We start from the raw sequence: 21526 nt of genomic DNA, 5'->3' as shown, positions 1-21526 counted from the left end.
TAATATGACAGAGCAGTATTCAGTGGGAGGACTACTGGGCTCTAATGGTAGCTGTGTGTATGAGCGAGGACCATGCATAGACTTTAAGACACTACAACTGAGAGATTTATCATTTGTGAGGAGAAAGTTTAAATCATATTCCCCTTAGATTTTTCTTTCTTTGAGGGAATCCTGCTAGTGATGTGTCTGGGAGCCCATACCCCTCCAGAAAGCATGACAAGAACAAATTACACTTATACTAATTACTTTTATTAATTGAAATATACAGTTTGTGTCTGTTTAGAGTTATGTAATTATTTATTAACCATGCTTTTTTACTTTCAACAGTAGAACAGTTATTCTTGACATGTCACACTTTTTAACCATCAATATGACCGAATATTTCAATGTATTGCAGATGAAGAATCTTGCATTTTTATTTATGTATGAAAGTAACTTAGGCAATGACCAACAGAAGTGGTGTTAAATGGGAGCTGGCTCTCCCTTCAAAGAGCATCACCAAATCCTGCAGCTTCAACAAATATTATTTCTGGCTTCTAGCTTTATCATACCTGTTAAAGGATCGGTGCATATTTCATATTTTCATGTCTTTCTTACAACAAAACTCACTTAACACAGAGTTTTGTTTGCTGTAATAGTTCCCCCTGATATTACTGGCCATAGAGAGATTCCTCTAAAAGCAGTATTTGCAGAATAACTGGGGGACAAACTTTGCAGTCCTTATTGAAATGACTTCAGCACCGAGTATGAGGCTTCAGCAGTCTGAGTTGGACAAACCAAGTGGTTCTGTTCCACAATTGCCCTCTTTGTTTTACGATCCATCTGTTGAGACTCTACGTTAAAGGCGTTTTATGGCCTGGGATGCTTTTGATCTTTTCTGATCATGACAGATCACTGCGTTCAGGATAAAGTTTACTAACAAAATCTGCTTTGAATTTTGAACATTTTGAGTGGATTGACTTGAAATATTGCAGTTGACTGCAACAAACAATATTTTTCAACTTTTCTCCAATAACCGTGAAAATGGTTTAAAAAAACATGTCGATCCCAGTTTCACACAGACCTAGGTGACATCTTTAAATCACTAGTTTAGTTCATCCAACAGCCAGCAAACAGTCACATTTAAGAAGTTGGAACTAGTTCATTTTTGGCACTTTTGTCATTCCAGCTCTATTTTAAACACTAAATGACTGACCAGTTGAAGTTATTATTACTGTATACTGTACTGATTGTTCTGTGCTTGTTCTCTGTCACTTGGAGAAAATAAACATTTTGGAAAAGATGAGAAGAGGAATGGGAAATGGATAAAAAACAGAAATTGCCAAAAAGTAATAATTGAGACAACATAAATTAGTATAAATGCTAACATTGGGACACAAATTAACTCATTAATGGATTCCCAGAGGTGTCTTAAATGTCTAATCTGAACACGTTATTCTAGTTTATATATGACAGCGAGTGAGACTTGCATTTATTTTCTAATCAATTCAAGTCAAATTGCATTCTGCCAGCGAGGTGTGTTGTCCATACGCATAAGCTTGTAGATGTGGGCTGAAAGCTGCGTAAGCATTCTTGCAAATTTTGAATTTAGCTACCAAAGCTAATTTCCTTTGTTTTTGCACATTGTTTCACACTGTATATTTTAACACACACTGTAGCCACTTGAAAGTGGGGAGCTTGGGAGGTGTGAGAATTGGGGTTTGAGGGGCAACAAGCCTCTTACTCAGGACGATGCAAGGGCTCAGTATTGAGGAAGAGGAGGACGAGGTGTGAAGGGGATTAATAAGCATTTGTAGTATTAAATCAATGTGCCTGGGAGCTGAGGCACCTGATTAGCATGACCCTGTCCTGCACATCAGCACATTCTGGGCTGGGGGAGGCTGATTAAGAGCCAATGCTAATTTCCTCTCAACCCTGTCAATGAAAGAGAGTGAGAGAGAAAGTAAGAAAGAGAGAAAGAAAGAGAGAGGGAGGGAAAGGATGGAAGGTGCAAAGAGACGCCACTGTAGGAACGTGTGCTTGTTTATTAAAGTACACTGTACATACGTGTACTTTTTGCACTTACTTATGTCTATGCGTTTCATGGATGTCAGTTGAACGTATATCAAGTTAGGCCCAAGCTAAAGTTTGCCAAAAATGGCTCCAATTGTAGCCTTGAATTTTTTTTCCAATAGAGAGAGTCATGGACAAAAAAAGAAGTAATTTGTGCTCTCAAATCTGCATAACTTATCGCCTTCATGCCATTAGTGTCGTCTTGCATGTCAAGTCAAATTTTATTTACATAACACCTTTTAAAGCCAAGGTTACAAAGCACTTTACAAGGAAGGAGGTAGCACAAAAACAAAGCAATGAAGAAAAAAACTGTTCTAAACAACACTTACAGAGATTAAAAGCTGCATTAAAAGAACATACAATTGCTCACACATGTACCCTTCACACTCTCTCTGCGGATTGTTGTTGTCTTCTTCAAACTTCCACCTGAAGAGGGGAGAAGGTAAAATATATTATTATTAGACTTTATTGTCCACCTTAGTGGAAATTTGTCTTCGACTTCTCCGAACAGATATGCAACAGTAACACCAAAGTTAAAATTACAAAAAAAAAATTTAAATACACACAGTTAAGAGTATAGTAGAGTAAGAGTATAAGAGACACTGTACCATCATCAACATACAGTAACAGAAAATGGAAAGCAGCGCAGCAGATGAAAATAAGGTAGGTTACAACCTACTAGAAACACATTTAAGAGTGCTTTCAGTTTACATTCAGTGCCTGTATGGCATGGGGAATAAAAGATCTCTTATACATGTTAAAATGCTTTCTACCAGGCTCCTATATGCCATCTCAAGAATAAGTAGGCTGAGCATGAATTAAAAATTAATTAAAAACAATTGCTGGTTAGCTCTCTTAAAAATACTCTCTAAGTTTACATTAAAACTTAAAGTGTGATCAATGATTAGTACCCAAGTACTTAAAATGCTCCACTACTTCCACAGGCCGGCTGTTAAGTACAACAGGGGTGATGATACCGGCTCCTATTGGTTTTGTTTGTATTAGATCTAGATGTATAAGATCTTATGTTCTAGTCACGTTAATTTCCAGTTTAATAGTCTGATACCAGTCCTGCAGTAAAGTGACCTGGCTAAAGTAAGCTTCCTCATGTCCTGCATTATTTTCTGTGAGAGGTCCTACCAAGACCATGTCATCAGCATATTTAAGTAAGCTAATATTGGTGCTGTCCACAGTCATGTCATTTATATAAAACATCAGAGGTGACAACACACAGCCTTATGGTGCTCCAGTATTTATAACAAGCTCATCTGAGTAGACCCCATTCATTAAGATTCTCTGAGGGCAGTCAGTTAAAAAACTTCTAATCCAGTGAATGAGCCCACCGTTCACATTCATCCTACAAAGTTGTTCTAAAAGAATGTTGATTTGTATAGTATAAAAAGCAGAAGTAAAATCAATAAAAAGAACTCGAACAAATGATTTTGGTTGTTGCAGGTGTTTAGCTATTTGATTCACAAGAGTAACCTGCATCCCCTGTGCCCCTGTGTGACCTGTAGGCAAATTGAAGGGGGTCCAGTTGATTCCCAACAGAGGACGTAAGATGGGTGCTGACCACTCTCTCTATATACTTGGCTAAGAGTGGAGTGAGTGCCATTGGTCTAAAGTCTCCGAGGGCTGTAGCCTTAGACACTTTAGGCACAGGTATTTTTGTGGATTTCTTCCATGAGTGTGGAAAAACACCACAATTCAGCAAAATTTGAAACAGCTGAGTGAGAACCCCTTTAAGCTGTTGAGACGATGCCTTTAGCACCCTTCCTTGGAGGCCATCAGGCCATCTCATGCATTAAATACATTGAATAATGCAATGCCTATAAAAAGCATTCAAAATAGTATGGAAGGTTTCATATTTAGTTTAATTAACTGAATTAGTGGGGATAAATGTGTTTTTTGACAGTCATCAGCAGAAAAAGACCTTAAATATCAAAGTGAAAACAGATCTGTACAAAGTGATCTTTGCGTAAGTATTCATTCCCTGTAAAAGGACACACCTTACTGTGCGTTCACACCAAACGTGAATTTAATCTTTGCGTCGCTTTCTCGCATGAGTTTTATCGCTGGACTGCTGCCGAGTGTTCACACACAATACGATAATACAAATAAACACAACTCGTGATTACTACATCGGTATGAAACCAAAGTAAATATTTTGCTATGATTTAATTGCAAGAAACGGATCAAAATGATGCCGAAATAAGTACAACATGATGCCGACTCATTAAACGTATGAATTTATGCTTTGTCAGGTCTGTAAGCAAGACAGCAGAACAACAACTTTTAAAATGTTTGTTTTCTGAATGGAGTTCAGCTCGATCAGGCCTGCTATGCTAAATTGTTCACAGTGAAGGACAAAGATAGCTGGAATCAAGTAACATGTTTTCCGAAATTCCCCAGTAGCTCAGCTTACTTTTGTCTAATCAATGTCCAGTTTTGTCCATTTTTTATGTAAATATGGAGTAGTGTCAGAACTCTCGTTGCTTGACACTAACAACGACAGTGGAAGTCGGAAACACATGGTGGCTTGCTGCTGAGAAGCACAAGTGAAGATAAATCAACGTTTTAATCCCAAAAATTACAAGTAAAAAGTGAATTTAATAAAAGCAAATAACTCTGAGCTCCTCCATGTGCGTCCGCATCTTTGCATTGACTTTGTATGTAATCGCACTGCTCCCAACGCTCGCTTTGCGTTAGATCTGAAGACAAAGGAAATCATTATGTGAATTCAAAATCAATGGAATTTGAACTCACATCATTTGTTACACGTTGGAAGTTTAGGTGCACCGAAACTTTGAATGCAAATATAGTGTCTAACTTAGATTTGATTCTTTACTTCAAGGTATATGTTAAATGCAGGAACTTTGCTATAACTCTGGTTTAGTCGATCACTCCCTTGTGTGTTTGTTTCCTGGTATTTTAGGAAATTAAAGCAACTGCCTGTCAGTGTAAATGGACTGTACTTATATACTGTCTTTCTAGTCTTGTGACCACTCAAAGCACTTACACTACAAGTCAGCATTCACACATTCATTCACTGATGGCTGAGGCTATTATGCAAAGTGCCAACTGCTCATCAGAAACTGATTAGCGGCGAGCCGCTCTACCTCTAAGGCACAGCCGCTGAGTCTTGATTGTGGTTTTGTGAAACAGACTCGCTACAGATTATTTACCATTTGGACTCAGGTTGCATAAGTGGAGCCACAGTGGCACTGAGGAGCACTAGCTGCTGTAGAAACCCAGCCATGGGCCTGCATGGGTGTTCAGTCTCATTAAGTTGTTTGTCAGCCAGTGCTGGAGAGTGCCAACGCTCGGACACCAGCCTGAGCTGCAGCCGTGCCAATCAATACAGTACACACAGTATCCGCTCTCACCCTGTGTCTCTGCGAGCAGGTTGGCACGCATGCTGGCAGGACAACAAGGCCGGGCGGGGCTAACCAGCCTCCAACACTCACTACTACAGCTCCTGCATCGGTGCAGCCACCAACAGGCCAGGCAGAGCGACACACCATCTGTGTCTGAGTGCTGTTGTGCTGTACAGATCTGGATAAAAGGCAAAAAGCAGCCAGTGTTACTTGTCAATAGTTAGATGAGAAGATTGATAACACTCACATATACTGTGTCTGTTCAATGTGAATCTACCACCAACACAAAGACTGGAAACAGGGAAATAGTGGAAATTATCAGTGTTCTTGCTCTATAAAATCAAAGTAGTCTAGATGACATTTTTTCCATCTGGGGAAAGTAAACTTGTGTGCCAGTTCCCATTTTGGCTACTGACAGGAAAACAGCCAGTGATTGTGGTGGTAAATAGAAAGGTGCCAATCATCAGCCAACAACCAGTATAAATAGAAATCAGTTAGAATTTGACAAAAGCTGTAATTTTGCTTTTTCTTTGCCTTCGAAGATTTGGTACAACTTCCTCTTGTTTAAACTATAAATGTACCTCAGTGGTCAAGATTGACATCTGCCGATATAACTGACCATTCGCTAACCCCCACCCCTCTTAGTGCCTGTCAAGCTTTCCATTCTAGCATATATGCACTTTACAATGACAACATTGGCAGATCTGTCATCAGAATTCACAGTAATTATTTAAACGATGCTTCTCATTTGTAGCTGACGATCATGAATTTTTCCATCTGAAGTGACAACTGTTACTTTGAGAATGTGGAATAGACAATTGAACCTTCGCTAAGCCACGCCCCAAATACCCAGCTGGCCAATCACAGTGCAGTACAGGACTCGCTCCAACTGAGGTCTGACACTTTCATGGTTGCGTTCCATTGACTCTAATGCATATGGAGTCGTTTTCTAGCTTTTTTTGCTGTATTTTTCCAAGATATGGTGAACGCTGTTCCTGGGACACTTTAATAGTTACAGTTTCTACCCAGAGAGGTTGAAAGGAGAAATATGAATTATTCTCTTTCCAAAACCTAAAACAAATCCAGAAAAATGTCGGCTGTGGATTGTTCCTAATGTAATGTTAGTTAGCTAAAGCTAGCTAACTTCCTACTGAATATAACATTATATAACCCCACTGTTCTGCTTTTTAATGCTTGTAACAGTGAATAGAGACCTACCCAGCTTTACAGGAACATTGTTGATAGTAGATTGTTATAGCTTCTATCAGTATATTTTTCACGTAAGTTTGAGAGCCTGAATAAAACCTTCAAATGCACTACACAACTGCAAAACTATCTGCTTCTTTCTAAGATAGCTTTGTCCTAAAATTCGACAATATTTCTCCAGGGAGTGCAGTGATAGACAGTGGCAGCACCGTAATGAAATTCCGACAGGTCAGACAGTTTGTCGGACTTAGCAACAGCAACTATAGGGGGCTTGGCTTAGTGAAGCATCAATTGGCAAAAACTATATCCAAAGGAGAGAAAAACTAACCTTCCAAAAACTAAATAAAGAACCACTAACATTAATTTAAATTCTGTTATAGTAGCATTTTGTCCTGAACATGTTTTTTCTAACATAACCTGTAACCCCACAAAATGAGATTGGAAGTAATGCCAGGTTATTACTGTAGGTAGTAAGCTAGTTAGCCGGGCATGCTAACATTTGCATGTGGATAAACACACTCACAATCCATTCCTTGCACATTTTCTGTTGTAGTTTTGGTTATGGAAAAAAATTATTATTATGTAGGTTACGACCCATATTTACTTTTTTTTCTTCGTTAGTGGCAGAAAGTCCAGGTAAAGAGGGTGGCAGGATATGTGGATGGATAAGTGAAGTAAACTCAGACTGAGGTTTGAGTCCTGTATGGAAGAAAGTCACAGGTGACATGTTTTAAGTTAAATAAAGTTTTCTTACTTTACTTTAGGCTTGTGACTTACATAAAGTACATATTTTAACCCAAGCCACGATCTTTTCTAAACCTAAGTGGTTTTGTTGCCTAAACCTAACCAAACTACGATCGTTTCACAACGTTTGCCACATCACATGAGTTACGTACTTAAGGTCCTGTACACCTGTCGCTGGACTGGTATGGGAAATACTCTAACTAATTGTTTTGGGAAATGGTCTTACATGTCGTTTTGGGACGCTTGACAATCAACCTATTTTGTTGTCAATGTTGTCAATGTTGTTGTCTTGTTGATTTTGTTGTTATGAGGATGTGTTGCTTTTATTAGAACCCCCATACACACTGTTTCAGTATGTGGAGAAATCTAAAGCATGCGTCTAGTTATGGTTTCCATGAAAATATTGGTCATAGCAAATTAGCAAATCAGTTATGATGAAAATTATTCAGTGTATTAGTGTAATGTGTGACCAGCTATTATTGCCAAAGACAGAGTGCAGAGCTGGTGTTCAGCCCCAGAAAAACTCCTTAAATGGGTGTCACATGTGGGTGTCGTGGGGGAAGAAAGATGCGCCACTCCTTGTGATCGTGACCTCGACCCAAATCAAAACTGAGACCTCAGTGCTAATCACAGGGTTCCCTAGAGCATCCTTTCATGTGGGCCGAGGCGAGGGCTTCAGAAACACAAGACGCTGCGAAGGTCGCCGCAGTCATTAGCTATTAGCACGGAGGTCAAAGCTTTCATTTGGACGGGGTCGTTGTTTTCCACCAGCCCGGAGATTGACAGCGTTTTACCACACAGGAGAGTCGCCACAGTTCTTTCCCAGGACTGGAGCCATCCCAACAGCCCTCTGTCAGAATAATGTGGCTGAGATAATCCACATTCACCAGCCCTCCTCTATGCGCTATCAAGTTGTAACATACAGTCCCCTCCGAAACTATTTGAACGGTAAGGCAAATTCCTTTGTTTTTGTTGTTCACTGAAGACATTTGGGTTTAAGATTGAATGATGAGTATAAGACAAGAGTTCAGAATTTCAGCTTTTGATGAAGTCCTTTGTTTTGTTTGTTGTTGGTTTTGGGTGTTTTGGGTCATTGTCCTGCTGCATGATGACTTCCTCCTGATTAGTTTCAAAGTATTTCTCCGTAAATTGGCAGACAGAATGTTTCTCTCTACTTCTGAATTCATTCTGCTGCGACCATCATCAGTTACATCATCAATAAATATTAATGAGCCTGATCCAGAAGCAGCCATGCAGGCCCAAGCCATGACATCACCTCCACCATGCTTCACAGATGAGCTTGTATGCTTCGGATCATAAGCAGTTCCTTTCTTTCTCCACACTTTGGCCTTTCCATCACTTTGGTAGAGATTAATCTTGGTCTCATCAGTCCAGACTCTCTGAGTCTTCTTCCAACAGTGGATTGTGATACCTTCACCCTGCACTGTGGAGGTCATTGGTGATGTCACTTACTGATATTTTGGGGGTTTTCTTCACAGCTCTCACCATATTTCTGTCATCAACTGCTGTTGTTTTCCTTGGCCGACCTGTTGGACGTCTGTTGCTCAGTACACCAGTAGTTTCTTTCTTTTTCAGGATGTTCCAAATTGTTGTGCTTGCTATGCCCAATGTTTGTCCAATGGCTCTGGTCGATTTCCCTTCTTATCTCAGCTTGACAGTGGCTTGCTTTTCTCCCACAGACAGCTCTCTGGTCTTCATGTTGGTGTATCCTCTTTAACAGGAAATGTAGTCTTTATAGGTTTGAACTAAGGATGAAAACTTGAGCTATTTAATGTTTGGAAAATCAACCTAAAAGGCAACACCTGGGCAACAAGAAACATCTGTCAGTCACATGTTCCAATAGTTTTGCTCACTTGAAAAATGGGTGGGTTCAAACAAAGGGTGGTATGTCCTGAGTTGTTTAACACATCTAGATGTGAATACCACGAAATGAGAGCTGAAATTCTGAACTCTTGTCTTATACTCATCTTTTGATCTTAAACCCAAATGTTTTCAATGAACAACAAAAACAGAGGAATTTGCCTTACCGTTCCAAAACTGAAGTTGGACCATAAATAAAGTTTTATATATTTATATATTTTTTATCCATAACTTGGCACAATTTTTATTAAATAGTTCAACCTATATCGGCCTCGACCAGCTATAACAGTAAAGAACTGCTTATGCATTGATAATCAGTACCAGACAATTTTTTGCAGATTCAGTACTTTTACTTTTGATTCTTTAAGAACATTTTGCTTTTTTTACATTGTTCTTTTAGGACTTTTACTTAATAAGGATATAAACAGTTCTACCACTTGGCAAAATCTATTTAGCCCAAAATAGGTCAAAATGTAACCTTTGTTTTTTTATGTATTATTTCATTCTGACAAGGAGCAAATTAAAACGAAAATAGTAATAGGTTTTTTTTTTAAAGTCACATACTAAGAAGAGCACAAATGTCTTGTGTCTATTCATTTATCACATGCATAAAAATAAAAAAAATTGGTAATTTGTTACCATGATGGTAGCCATCCCAGCGGCTCTCTGTCACAGTAATGACATCCTGTCATCCTGGAGATAATCACCATTTGTCAAGTATCACAGCTGCTTTTCTTCAATTTGAGTCCATCACCCTTTAACTGGCATTTTCTTCCACTTATTTTAGCATTTAAGTCACCATTAGATGCTGAAACAAGTAAAATGAACAACAACAAAAGATCATATTTCATTGCAGGTTTTTGTACGTCTGATCAGAAGTCCGTCTGACTGTTAAACATGGTGTATTTGGACCTGTCCTTCTTTTCTGCACTAACCCATCAACAGCAGAGTCCCTGTCTATCTGTCAGCCTGTCAGTCTCTCTGCCTGCCTCCCCCCGGGGTGCTGCTGTGTTTAAACATCCCTCCAGGCAGGATCCAAAACTCTGACAGGGGCTCAGCCGATCCTTAAAAGATGGAAAGTGAAGATGTGAAACCTGTGGTGAGAAATAGGTGGCCTCTCTCCTAGAAGCAGCCTCACTGCCTTGGGGCATAGTTATTGTCCTGTCTTCCTCCAACAATTCCCAGCGTCGGCCCTCACTGCAGGCAGTAAGCTGCTCGGAGACACAGCTACCTGAGCTTCATATTTACGCTAGGAGAGTGCATGCTGACATGACAAATCTGCAGGGACTTCAGCCTTTTTCTTGAGAGGTAGAGTGTGGTCAGCCAAACCCAAGGGCAGAAAACTGGAGCCCGATCCCAGGCAAGGCACAGTGCATGCAGGGAGGTCACTGTGAAGGTCACTGCACATTTCAGTGTGCGGCTTAATATGGATATTAATATAGAGAATGCATAGGACTGGAGAAGCACTGCAGGCCAGCCGATCCTCGAAGCCATGCAAATGAGTTGGATCCTTTTGCCCTGGAAAGCTCCAACATCACAAGCCCTAGAATTGCTTTCAAGATTTCTCAGAAGCTCTCCAAACCTGAGGCAATTGTTCTGTAGAGACCAGCTGCCATACAGAGCATTTATATCTTTGCATATAATGTGGTTTGAAGAAGGGTTCAGATAAACATGAAGGCAGATACTGTTATGATACTTGAAATGATTGTGCTGAAGGTGCCAGTTGTCAATAGCTGGTGCTACCTTTAGCAAAACAATTGTTCAGTGTTTCCACCATAGACTGTATATAAAAAGGTTTCCACAGACATTTAGTCTTATTGGTAGGAAATGTTTCTAAAACAGCAATCAGACTATAAAGGGATACTCAATAATAATAATATTTTATTGCAGGTTTGACAGTTTTAGTGTTTGCAAGTTTGACTGACTAAAAGGAACATTACAGTATTTTTCAACCTGGGTCTTTTTCTCATAATAGTGGACGTTGTGACTAATTGATCATAATAATTTTACACTCATCACTTCTGTTGTAAAGTACAGGGAAATGCTACTCTGGCAAAACACTTTTTTTGTGACATTAGACTACAGATGATAGAGAGATGACAGAAAATGAGGTGAAAAGATGCATCGTTGCAGTCCATGGTCATCGTCTAAAGCTAAGCTTATAGGGTTGCCCCTGACAAAACAAGCAGCACAAGCCTCTAAAGCTTTCCAAATCAACTAAATTATTTCAAACATTTGCACTTGGGATTAGCTACTTTTGCATAGGATCACTTCAGGGGCCACCAGCTGGCTAGCCAACTAGCAGATATCTTATAATTCATTACTGATTGTTTTATGTATAGCACAAATTTCAACAGAGACAAGTTTTGATTGCTATGTGGTTATTATTACCAACTGGAGGAGAGCTCAGCTGTTTTGTGCCACCAGTCTCTGCCTTTTCTTCTTTGGGAAGGTGAAACAATGGGAGCAAATGGCATCCATAAAGATTTAATGGTATAGTCCAATTGATTTCTTTGTTGGTTATCCTTGGTATCCAAGATGATCAGGTCTGAATTTCATCTTTTTAGTCTTAGTGTCTGAATTTGTCAGTTTGAAACCAGTTTTTCATGTAATGTGAGTATTTAAATCGGAATTAAGAAATATTGAATTTGAGCAATTTGAATAGTTACTTGAATAATTGCACAACTTCTGAAATTTTCAAGGAGGAGAATTCGGATTACAGCAATTCAGAAGGATAGTTTTAAAAGTATTTGCTACTACTACTACTACTTCTACTATAACACTTATGTATTCAGTAGTGATTCAGTTTCACAGTTAGGTATTCCGTTGCTCGGCAATGTTGATCTGAGCTACACATTTTACACAAACTATTCTAGTTCATGAGGCTGTGTAAGATTGCAAAGGCTTAGCAACAGCTTTAGGAACTAAAAAGACAGATGCTAGTTTGGACCGAAATTTAACATGTTCCATGGGACAATGCCCATGAATGTCAGCTGCTTGGTGAAATAAAATGACTAAATAATTACATTTTAAGCAGGCTTAAAGTCATAGAGCTGAAAATGAGACATTTTATATTTTGCAAAACACTTTTTTCCCTCTAAATTTGCCTGAAACTGAGCCTTTCTGAGGTTTCTTAAACTTTTGTGTCACCTTGAGATCCTGCACTATTAAACAGCCCCACCGTCAACAATCAATACATTTGGCTGGCCCTCAATCCCTCTTTTGTCTCTGCAAATGAAGCTGATGGATGAAAAAGAGCCCCAGTGCCCTCTCCCAGGTAATGTGCTGTGAACGGCCATGTCAATATCTTCAGGGTTAACAGGATAGAAGGATGGTGGAATGGGGGGGGGGGGCGATGCATTTAGAGCGGGACACAGGAGCAGGGTCAACTCTCAGGACAACTTAATATTTAATCAACCTACCTCACCGGTAACCCTAAACTCCACAATCCCCTATGGTCACACAAGGACACAATTGAGATAGGGGGGTGGGAGCAGAGAAAGATGGAGGGAGGGCGAGACGACACTTTATCTTTCAAATGGTCTTGTGCTTTGACTGAGTGCAAATTAAGTGAGAGAGAGAGAGAGATGGAAAAGAGAGGAAGAAAAGATGAGACGGGACATTTGCGGGGTGACAAAGACAGTGCGATGGCTGTGTGCAGTAGACAGAGGCAGACAGATGAAAGAAAAATGGAAGGTGGCGAATAACGGCATTAAAGTGTTCTTCATCATACAGATTGGAGCGCAGTCGGCGGGCTGTTTCAGGCAAGGTTAAAGAAAGTGATAAGCACATCATGATGTTGAGTGATGACATGATGAACGAAGGTGGGACAGGGAGCAGAGACATTACAGTGTCGGGTCAAAAACACATTCATGAAGGTGCTCACTAGTGATGCACGGCATTGTTAAGTTCTGGTTCAACAGCTTCAGTCATTGCCATCCTATTATAAAACATATTGCTTCAGTCCTCGGTTTTGATTGAGTCGAGTTTGAAGGTTTTATACACAAAAAACACACAAACGTGAAAATAGAAGCCACACATGTATGGAGGACCACAAGTGTCATAGTAATAAAGCATTAAATTCATTGATATTTAATCAAATTACAAGCTAATTAATTAATTAATCCATTAATAAATAGGTGAAATTTAAAAACTATGCCACTATCAACAAATACATCATTTAAAAATACATAAATGAATACCTGAATAAATAATAGAAATTCAAAATCAATTTAAATTCAGTTTAAAAGATAAATAATTAGCATTTACGTGACAGTTTGGGCCTTAAGTTCAGGATCAGCACACATCGTCAGTTAGACTGTGAAAACCATGATCCTCAAACACGAAGGGGGATTCAGGTGAAAATAGTTTGGACTTTCTTACCAACGCAAGTCCCAAAGTATCTTGTTAAAGCTAAATGAGAAAGGGAAAGCAGTGGAAATATGGAAAAGAGAGTTGCCCTGTACTGTTTTTTTATTTATGGATTAATATTTTCATTTGTAAGTTAATTTCTTGTCCATACACATCTGTCCCTTACAGCCTGCTTTTTTTATTATACCCCATTATTTATTTCTACTCACCCTTACCTGTGTTTGGGCTAAAAGTGTAATGTTTGTTGACCGTGGGGTCATTAGAAACAAATCAATTTATCCGTTTGGGTCCATTAAGGATCTCACCAAATGTCATGGCAACCAGCCCATTAGAAAATGAAACATCTTGTGTGCAGTCCTCTGGGAATCACCTATCAATGTGCATGGTAAATGTCATGCCAGTCTGCCTATTAGATTTAGATATTTCCTGTTTGGACCTGATGATGGCACAAGTAGAAAGGTCAGGGGGTCACCACAATCATAAGTATCAAGTATTCTGCCTCTGGGGACCGAAAATAACCATATGAAATTTCATCTCCATCTGTCTAGTATTTCCAAATGTCATTGTCCTTAAAACCACTTCACATCATGCCCAAAAACAAATAAATAATCTGGAATCTAAATGGGTAAAATTTTGACACACATGAATCTTTCACACCGTGGCTATGAGCACACTGTCCTCCTCCTTTGCTCTGAAAGTGGGAGGAGGATCTCTGTAGCCTTCATATATGTCTGTTTTTACTCCCCTGCTGTCTTAATGCTATAAATGCTTCTTATACAGCTTTTAGATCACCATGGGGAGGTTTACACTGAGTGACATCTGTTGAAGGGGGACAGAATTTTTAACAGGTGAAATCAGCTTTATAACAGAAAAAAAACATCAGACACAAATTCTTATTCAGAGCAGAGTATTTTTAAATTTCTTCAAACATTACTGGAGGGGATCTTTAAACAGTAAACATCAAAACTTCAAAGGATCATACTAACTAGCGAATATCTGATTTTTCTTCAAAGGCCTATATTTAAAAACCAATGTCTCGCCTTCTCATTTTCACCAAAATCACTGTTAAATCCCAGCCTCTTAATTTAATTTTCATACTTCATATTACAACATGGCTGTAGTAGGCTATATTTTAAAGAGGGATGTTATAGAAAACAAAAATTGTCTCTTCTTTTTGCCATCAGAGATATTATTTAAGAGCTTGGGTATGAACCTCAAAGCTTGACCAAGTTGTTTAACAAGATGTTGTTGTGATGAACAACAAAGGCATTGCACTGCACTTCTACCTTAAAAGACAAAGCACTTTACAATTTGCTTCTCATTCAGCCATTCTCACACACACGTACACACACACCGACAGCCATTCTACTACACAACGACGCTTGCCATAATGACTTCAGTCTCGGCCAACTCGGTGGTTTCTGAGGCCACAGTATGAAGATCTGGAAACAACTTTTGGAAAATTATTTTGTAGATCATCTTGATGTAAGGATGCATGCAGCACAACAGCAAATACAGTATGAAGTAGCATCAGCGCACAAAGGCTCATCCGACATTGGTTTTACTGTAGTTACTGTTGAGAGCCCAGTGGAGGGTGAGCGATGAGCATCCAGCCAGCCGTGGCCACTGCTTGGCGCTCTCCTCCACTGCAGCTGTTGACTGCTGCCTATAAGCCCGCCTGTGGGCTAGGGGTGGCTTTCCCACTGAAGCAGCCAGGCGCCATGAAGCCTTAGGGTGTTGGAGGGTAGAGGAAAAGCAAATCCCTGGCAGAGAGAAGTGTGTGTGTCGGGGGGGGGGGGGCGATGAATGGCAGCAGGTATGCAAGCAGATGGGCCGCCAGGAGCCCAGGTGGGTCCCCGTGGAGATGCAGGCGGCCGAGTTCAGCACAGAGCCACCCAGCCCAGCGTCAGCACTTTGGGGAGAAGCTGGGAAAGTGCTGAGGCGGCTGCCACTTGGGGAGATGAGGTGAAGTGGTGAAAATTTAACCAGCCTGATGAAAGTTTAAGTGTGCATGTTAAACAGGAGAGATGGGTGAGGTGAAAGTATGAAAGGATGGCAGGAGGTGACTGAAGAAAATGGACAGGTTTGTGAGACCTCCTCATTGTTTCCTCCTGAATGGCTCAAACAACAGCTGTCGGCTTCTCAAACTTCAGTCAGACACTTAAGGGCATAGCGCAGCTTTTTTTTTTACCCTAGCTTGACATGAAAAGCAACATCATATCGCTCTCCCAGTTTTTGCTTCATAAAAATGAGCTGCAAGGACGCTGTTTTGTTTCAAGGACGCGGGCTACATCCCTCTGCACTGCGGCCTGGCTGATATACATGCCAGAGCCTCGTAGCACTTCTGTTGACTGCCGTTCACATGATTCTACACAAAGCAGCCAGTTAGCTCTGTGTTCTGTGGAGAAGTGTGCTGAGAGAAAGGGCGGGAGAGAGCAAGCAGAGTGATTACATAAGGTTGGGTAACAGGCTTACTGTGGGGATACACACTCACTAGACAGTGTTGATGGAGTCTTTCACAGGCCTGATGGGGTGTTGATTAGGATGTGCTCACACACAAGGAGCAGATGCTGAAATGGATTCTAATGTGCTTTTCTTTCTTTGTTTCTTGCTCCTTCTGCTTTATACTCATTACCTCTTTCATCCCTGCACTCACTGCTGCCATTTCCCTTCTTTCTTTGCTGCCCCTTTTGGCTGTTCTCCTCTCTGTCTGAACACCAAATCACATCCTATTCTCCCTTCGCCTCCCTCCCCCTTATTTTCTTTGCCACTGTCCTCCGCTGATTCCCAGGTGCGGTGCGAGCCTCCAGCATCTTCCCCATCCTTAGTGTCATCCTGCTCTTCATGGGAGGCCTGTGTATAGCTGCCAGTGAGTTCTACAAGTCACGCCACAACATCATCCTCAGCGCAGGAATCTTCTTTGTGTCTGCAGGTGAGTCAAACACCCACAACATAAGACAGGAGGGCAAGGATTATTCATGGGGGGCATCAGTTCAGTGTGTCTTTGAATTAGACCAGTTTTTATTGAATGAGGATTTACCACAGTCACTGGCTGCTTCCTGTAGTAGCTTCACAGTAAGTCATAAAAACTTTGGTTCACATTATACAAATTGAGAAATGACATACGTGATTTCAGGCCACCATCTATGTTTGGATTAGGAAAAATAGGTGCAATAATGTAATTCTTGGAAACAAAAAAAATTCAAAATTATTGTTTATAATTATTGTTCCAAATCAAATCAGGGGTGGTTGAAAAGTTTAATTATGTGATTAAATCATAAATGAAAAAATTTGGTGGATTTTTGTATTACACATATGAGGGAAGTAGAAGAATTCTGCGGCCAATATACTATTTGGTGTTAAGTTGAATTACTAAACAATTTTTTTTTCATTTATGATTTGCTTACGGATTGCTAGATTTTAACCATTAATAAAGTAATGAAATAACAAACTTTCCAACCACAATTCTTCTACTTCCCTCATATGTGTAATACACTTTCACATCTAAGATCTCTGCTGGAGAGTTAGACGAGAAGATTGATAGTGTCTTCCCGTTCAATATAACAAATTCTGCCTACTAGATTTTGTTACGTTTAGACAGAGCCATGTTAGCTGTTTCCCCTTGTTCCCAATCTTTGTGTTAAGCTAAGCTAACCAGCTGCTGGCTGTAGCTTTATATTAACTGTACAGACATGAGAGTTGCATCAATCATCTCATCTAACTCTCTGCCAGAAAGTAAAAGGGCGTATTTCCAAAAATGCCCATCCCTTTAAGAGGTGGTCGTTACTTACTTCTTTTGTAATTAACAGTATACCACACCATAAATTCAAAAGTTCACATATGCACTGGTCTGTCTTGAGCTGTTGGGTCGTCTCTTATACAGCTACAAGTCACTTCTTCTATTCTTCCTTCTTTTGTCCTCTTTTCTTTTCTCTTTATCCTGTTGCTGGGCTAAAAGCCACCCATTGGGACTCATCTCTAAAAATATGGTGTCCCTGACACACTTTCTCTACAATCCATCTTCCCAGATATACCATGTCAAACATTTCTCTACTAACAAGTATAAATATTTATATGTGGATATATTATTGGCTTCAACGTGGATTAGGTTATACTATGTCCCAAATGATGTGCATCAAGACCTGAAGCTGCCTTGTTTCTCGCTGCAAGGGCAAAGATGAGAGTCTAAGATCAGTCATGTTGGATGGAGAGGTGGACAAGATTAGTACAGTATGCACAGTACATGAATCAGCGCTCTAAACATGATGAGCTCATCCTGACTGATACTTTGTGTCTTGTTGTCTTCTTTTCTTTGTCCTTTTCCCCATGACCCACCCCTCTCTGTGTGGCGCCGACGCTGCACCTCCAAACCCGTCAGGCCTGAGCAACATCATTGGCATCATCGTCTACATATCAGCCAACTCGGGGGACCCTTCAAAAAGCGACTCGAAGAAGAACAGCTACTCTTACGGGTGGTCCTTCTACTTCGGTGCCCTCTCTTTCATTATGGCTGAGATGGTGGGCGTCTTGGCTGTGCACATGTTCATCGACCGCCATCGACAGCTCCGAATAGGGGCACGCGCAGCCGACTACCTCCAAGGCTCGGCCATAACACGAATCCCCAGCTATCGCTACCGCTACAGACGTCGCTCGCGCTCCTCCTCCCGCTCCACAGACCCGTCACACTCCCGCGACACCTCGCCGGTGGGCCTCAAGGGCTTCAGCGCGCTGCCATCCACGGAGATCTCCATGTACACGCTGCCCCGGGACACCCTCAAGTCCTCCGGCACGCCCACCGCCACCTACAACTCTGAGAGGGACCACAACTTCCTGCAAGTCCACAACTGCATCCAGAAGGACCTGAAAGACTCGAGCCACACCAACACAGCGAACCGCCGCACCACGCCGGTATGAGGGAGTGGACACAGGCCAGGCCAGCCAGGCAGAGACCAGGAGACACGGGAACCCCTGTGGGTGCAGTACACCCCAGGAGAATATGGATTTCCATGTTTATAGACATTTGTTCTTTTTGTTCAGCTGCATGATTTTTCCATTACCATTGTTGAGAGAGTTTCAACAAGTCTGCTGTGTTCCTGGATTGAATGGCAGAGCAGTGAGAATGGGTCAGGTTGTCCCAAGAGAGCGAGATATGTCATTTTTTGTTTGTTTATGAGGTTTGGGGCAATGCAAGAGAGGGTGGGAGGGGGTGGGCATTTAAGAGAAACAGGATTGATTTCATGATTTCATAGTCCTTTGGTTGACAGTTTTGCCCCACAAGTTTGGTCGGGGCAGCGGGTGAAGCTCGCCCCCCAGCCAGCCCACCTCTCAGATATACACCTCTTTTATTTATTGACCCATTTGTTCATTTTTTGCATTAAAACTGTGAATTGTTACAGTTTGGGATTCAGTAAGAATTAGCCCAATCTGTAATCTCTAACGAAGGTACTATATATATATGTATTACTTTTATAAATAAATTATTACGTTAATAATCAAGAGTTACACAAGTTACCGAAGCAAAAAAGAAAAAAAACAAGTTAACTAAACCAAGTGCTGTTGTTAAGATGAGAAAAGACTCTTTTAATATCTGAACATTTGAAGGTTGAGAACAAGAGATGGTCCTTTAGGTAACAGCAGTACACAGCGACTGGTGCCACCAGAGGCAGATGCAGACCGTCAACAGTAGAATAATATCTATTCTTTTAATAGAACCTTCTCGTCTTTTTCTCAGTCCCTGTTCGCTTTCTTTTTTGGGGGGGTCGTAAGAGGAGAGTTGAACCCCTTTAACAGAAGGAGTCAGCAAAAGGGGTCAAAGTTCACAAAGCAAAGACTCCAAACACGACTTCTACAAGATAAAAAGGAAGGAGCAGAGGGGAAGGAAAAGAAGAGGACGCCAAACACCAAAATAAAAACAAGTTAAATATGAAATAGTACAAGAGAAGCTAAGTGACTCACAATTTCAGAAATTAAATGCATGCTATAAAATTACAGCAAATTTGCTCTTGAGAAACTTAAGTTTTAAAGGTTAATAATTATAAGGGGAAAAAAAGAAAAGACGCTAAAATTTAAAGTAGTAATGTTTTCATGTGTATTTTTCTTATGTTTTCTTTTTTATTTATTTAGTTCATTTTATCTTATTGCTTTTGTGAGACAAACCAAACAATCTACATTGAACAAAACTGCTTTTTTAAATGGTTTGGTTGATTTCTTTATAAATATATAAATATATGTATGTATGTATTTTATTTTTAAAACTCACACAGCCTTAGTCATTTCTTTGTTTCTTTTGATTTTTAATGTGTTGTTCAAACTGAAAATGAAATCTTTAAAGGTGCCAAAACCGAATGATCCTATACTTGGATGCATCAAGTTCTGATGAATAAAATACGAACCCTAGGGGGAACAAATCGCCATGTTTCATTGCGTGTCTCTAACACACTTTACCCTATAACACCTTCCTGTTTGTCAGTACTAACACTTCTCTGTCTGTCACATCACCATATTTCCAATGTTGTTTCCTTTTTCACAAATAGCAAAAAAACAAACAAAATTGGGCTTGAAACTATAGCATTTGTCTCCATGGTAAGCTGTAGAATAGAGCAATAGTAGCCAACCTTTTTGACTTCTGGACACTTTAAATGAAAGAATATGGTTATGAATGAATGAAGTTATGACCTCAGTGTGGACACAAAAAGTTTTTAGTCTCAGATTGTTTCATCTGAAGGATTTTAAAAGACCCAAAAGCTATACCAGAAACCATGTGTTTTACAAGAAAAGAGCTAAATATCAGAGTTAATTGACAGAATTTTAGGAAACTAATCAACTCAGTGTCCATTTACTTGTCTCTCCACTATCTGTTTTGTCTTTCAACTGTTTTACCTGTTTCCACTTGACCAAAGTTTCACACTTAGATCACTTGATGACCACTCCACTACAACAATTTCCCTTTGATGATGAAGACCATGAGATGTGGTTAACTGCGCTGGAAAAAGCGAGTAAGTGGACGTTGATATGAACAGTGTCATGTCAAACTACTGTTCAGTGTGCTGTCTGGAAGGAACTTTGACCCTGAAAACATAATTGTGTTTAATAAAATATATCATTCTTATCATCTTACCCCTCAGATTTATCTTGGGACCCCTTGGTGGGTCTTTTTCAGACACTAGAAATGAGTGTGTCTGATTTCGGAAACTTTCCAAATCCAGTAATCCAACATTGACACCCACTTCACACATAGTAACTAGGCGTGTGGAGATGTTAAAGTAAGCAGGGGTTTGAACTTAACTGTCAAGCTCTTTTTTCATTCTTTACACAACTATTTAATGTGTGTGAATGAGCACTGTGAATGATGTGTGCTGTGATCCCCATATTTTATTGATTCAGTGTCACCTCTCTATATCATTGTTGGCTTTTCACCTGGCCTTCGAGTCCAGCTTGTAAAGCTATAAACAGCTTTGCCTCCTAAAGTGATCAGTCAACATGTCTTTTTGAGTGTGACATATGCATGAAACTAACTAGTTCATACAAAGTGTCTCTGGTTGTAAAAAGGTGTGTATAGGCTACACTTGATGGTGAGGCAAAAAGCCAGCCACACAAGTGGGGATGACAGACTTTCTTTCGTTTTTCATTCATGGCGTAGCACTCCAGGTGTACACATGAAAAGTGACAGATGTAGCTGCGTGAAGAATGAAAAAAGAGACATGAGAGACTATTTCAAATCCTGCCTACTTCTGCTTATCTGACCAATTGTTGTGTGAAGTTCCTGTGCTTGTTGAATTGTCATTTTCGGGAAGTTAGAAAAGTTGAAGGAAATGAGAAGGGGGGAGGGAGGGGTTTTAGACCCTATTGAAAGCTCTGACAATCACTCTGAAGTACATCCCCCCTTTAAGACCACG

At 40.2% G+C, this 21526-nt stretch overlaps 1 protein-coding gene across 1 annotated transcript in view; it reads left to right on the top strand.

Moving 5' to 3' along the window:
* Nucleotides 1-20029, top strand: part of cacng2a (calcium channel, voltage-dependent, gamma subunit 2a) — a 74700-nt gene extending 54671 nt beyond the window's left edge. The window contains exons 3-4 of the mRNA XM_038706759.1: nt 16423-16563; nt 18010-20029. Of these exons, the coding sequence (XP_038562687.1) occupies nt 16423-16563; nt 18010-18545 (677 nt within the window). The 3' untranslated portion in view covers nt 18546-20029. The remainder of the gene's footprint in view (nt 1-16422; nt 16564-18009) is intronic.
* Nucleotides 20030-21526: the final 1497 nt, after the last annotated feature.

The sequence above is a fragment of the Micropterus salmoides genome, unplaced genomic scaffold (genome assembly GCF_014851395.1).
Source record: "Micropterus salmoides isolate LMB-PRFRI ecotype aquatic unplaced genomic scaffold, ASM1485139v1 Ms_hic_scaffold_10, whole genome shotgun sequence".
Classification (NCBI taxonomy): Eukaryota; Metazoa; Chordata; class Actinopteri; order Centrarchiformes; family Centrarchidae; genus Micropterus; species Micropterus salmoides.
The sequence above is the reverse complement of the archived record's forward strand: the minus strand, read 5'-3'. Positions and strand labels throughout refer to the sequence as shown.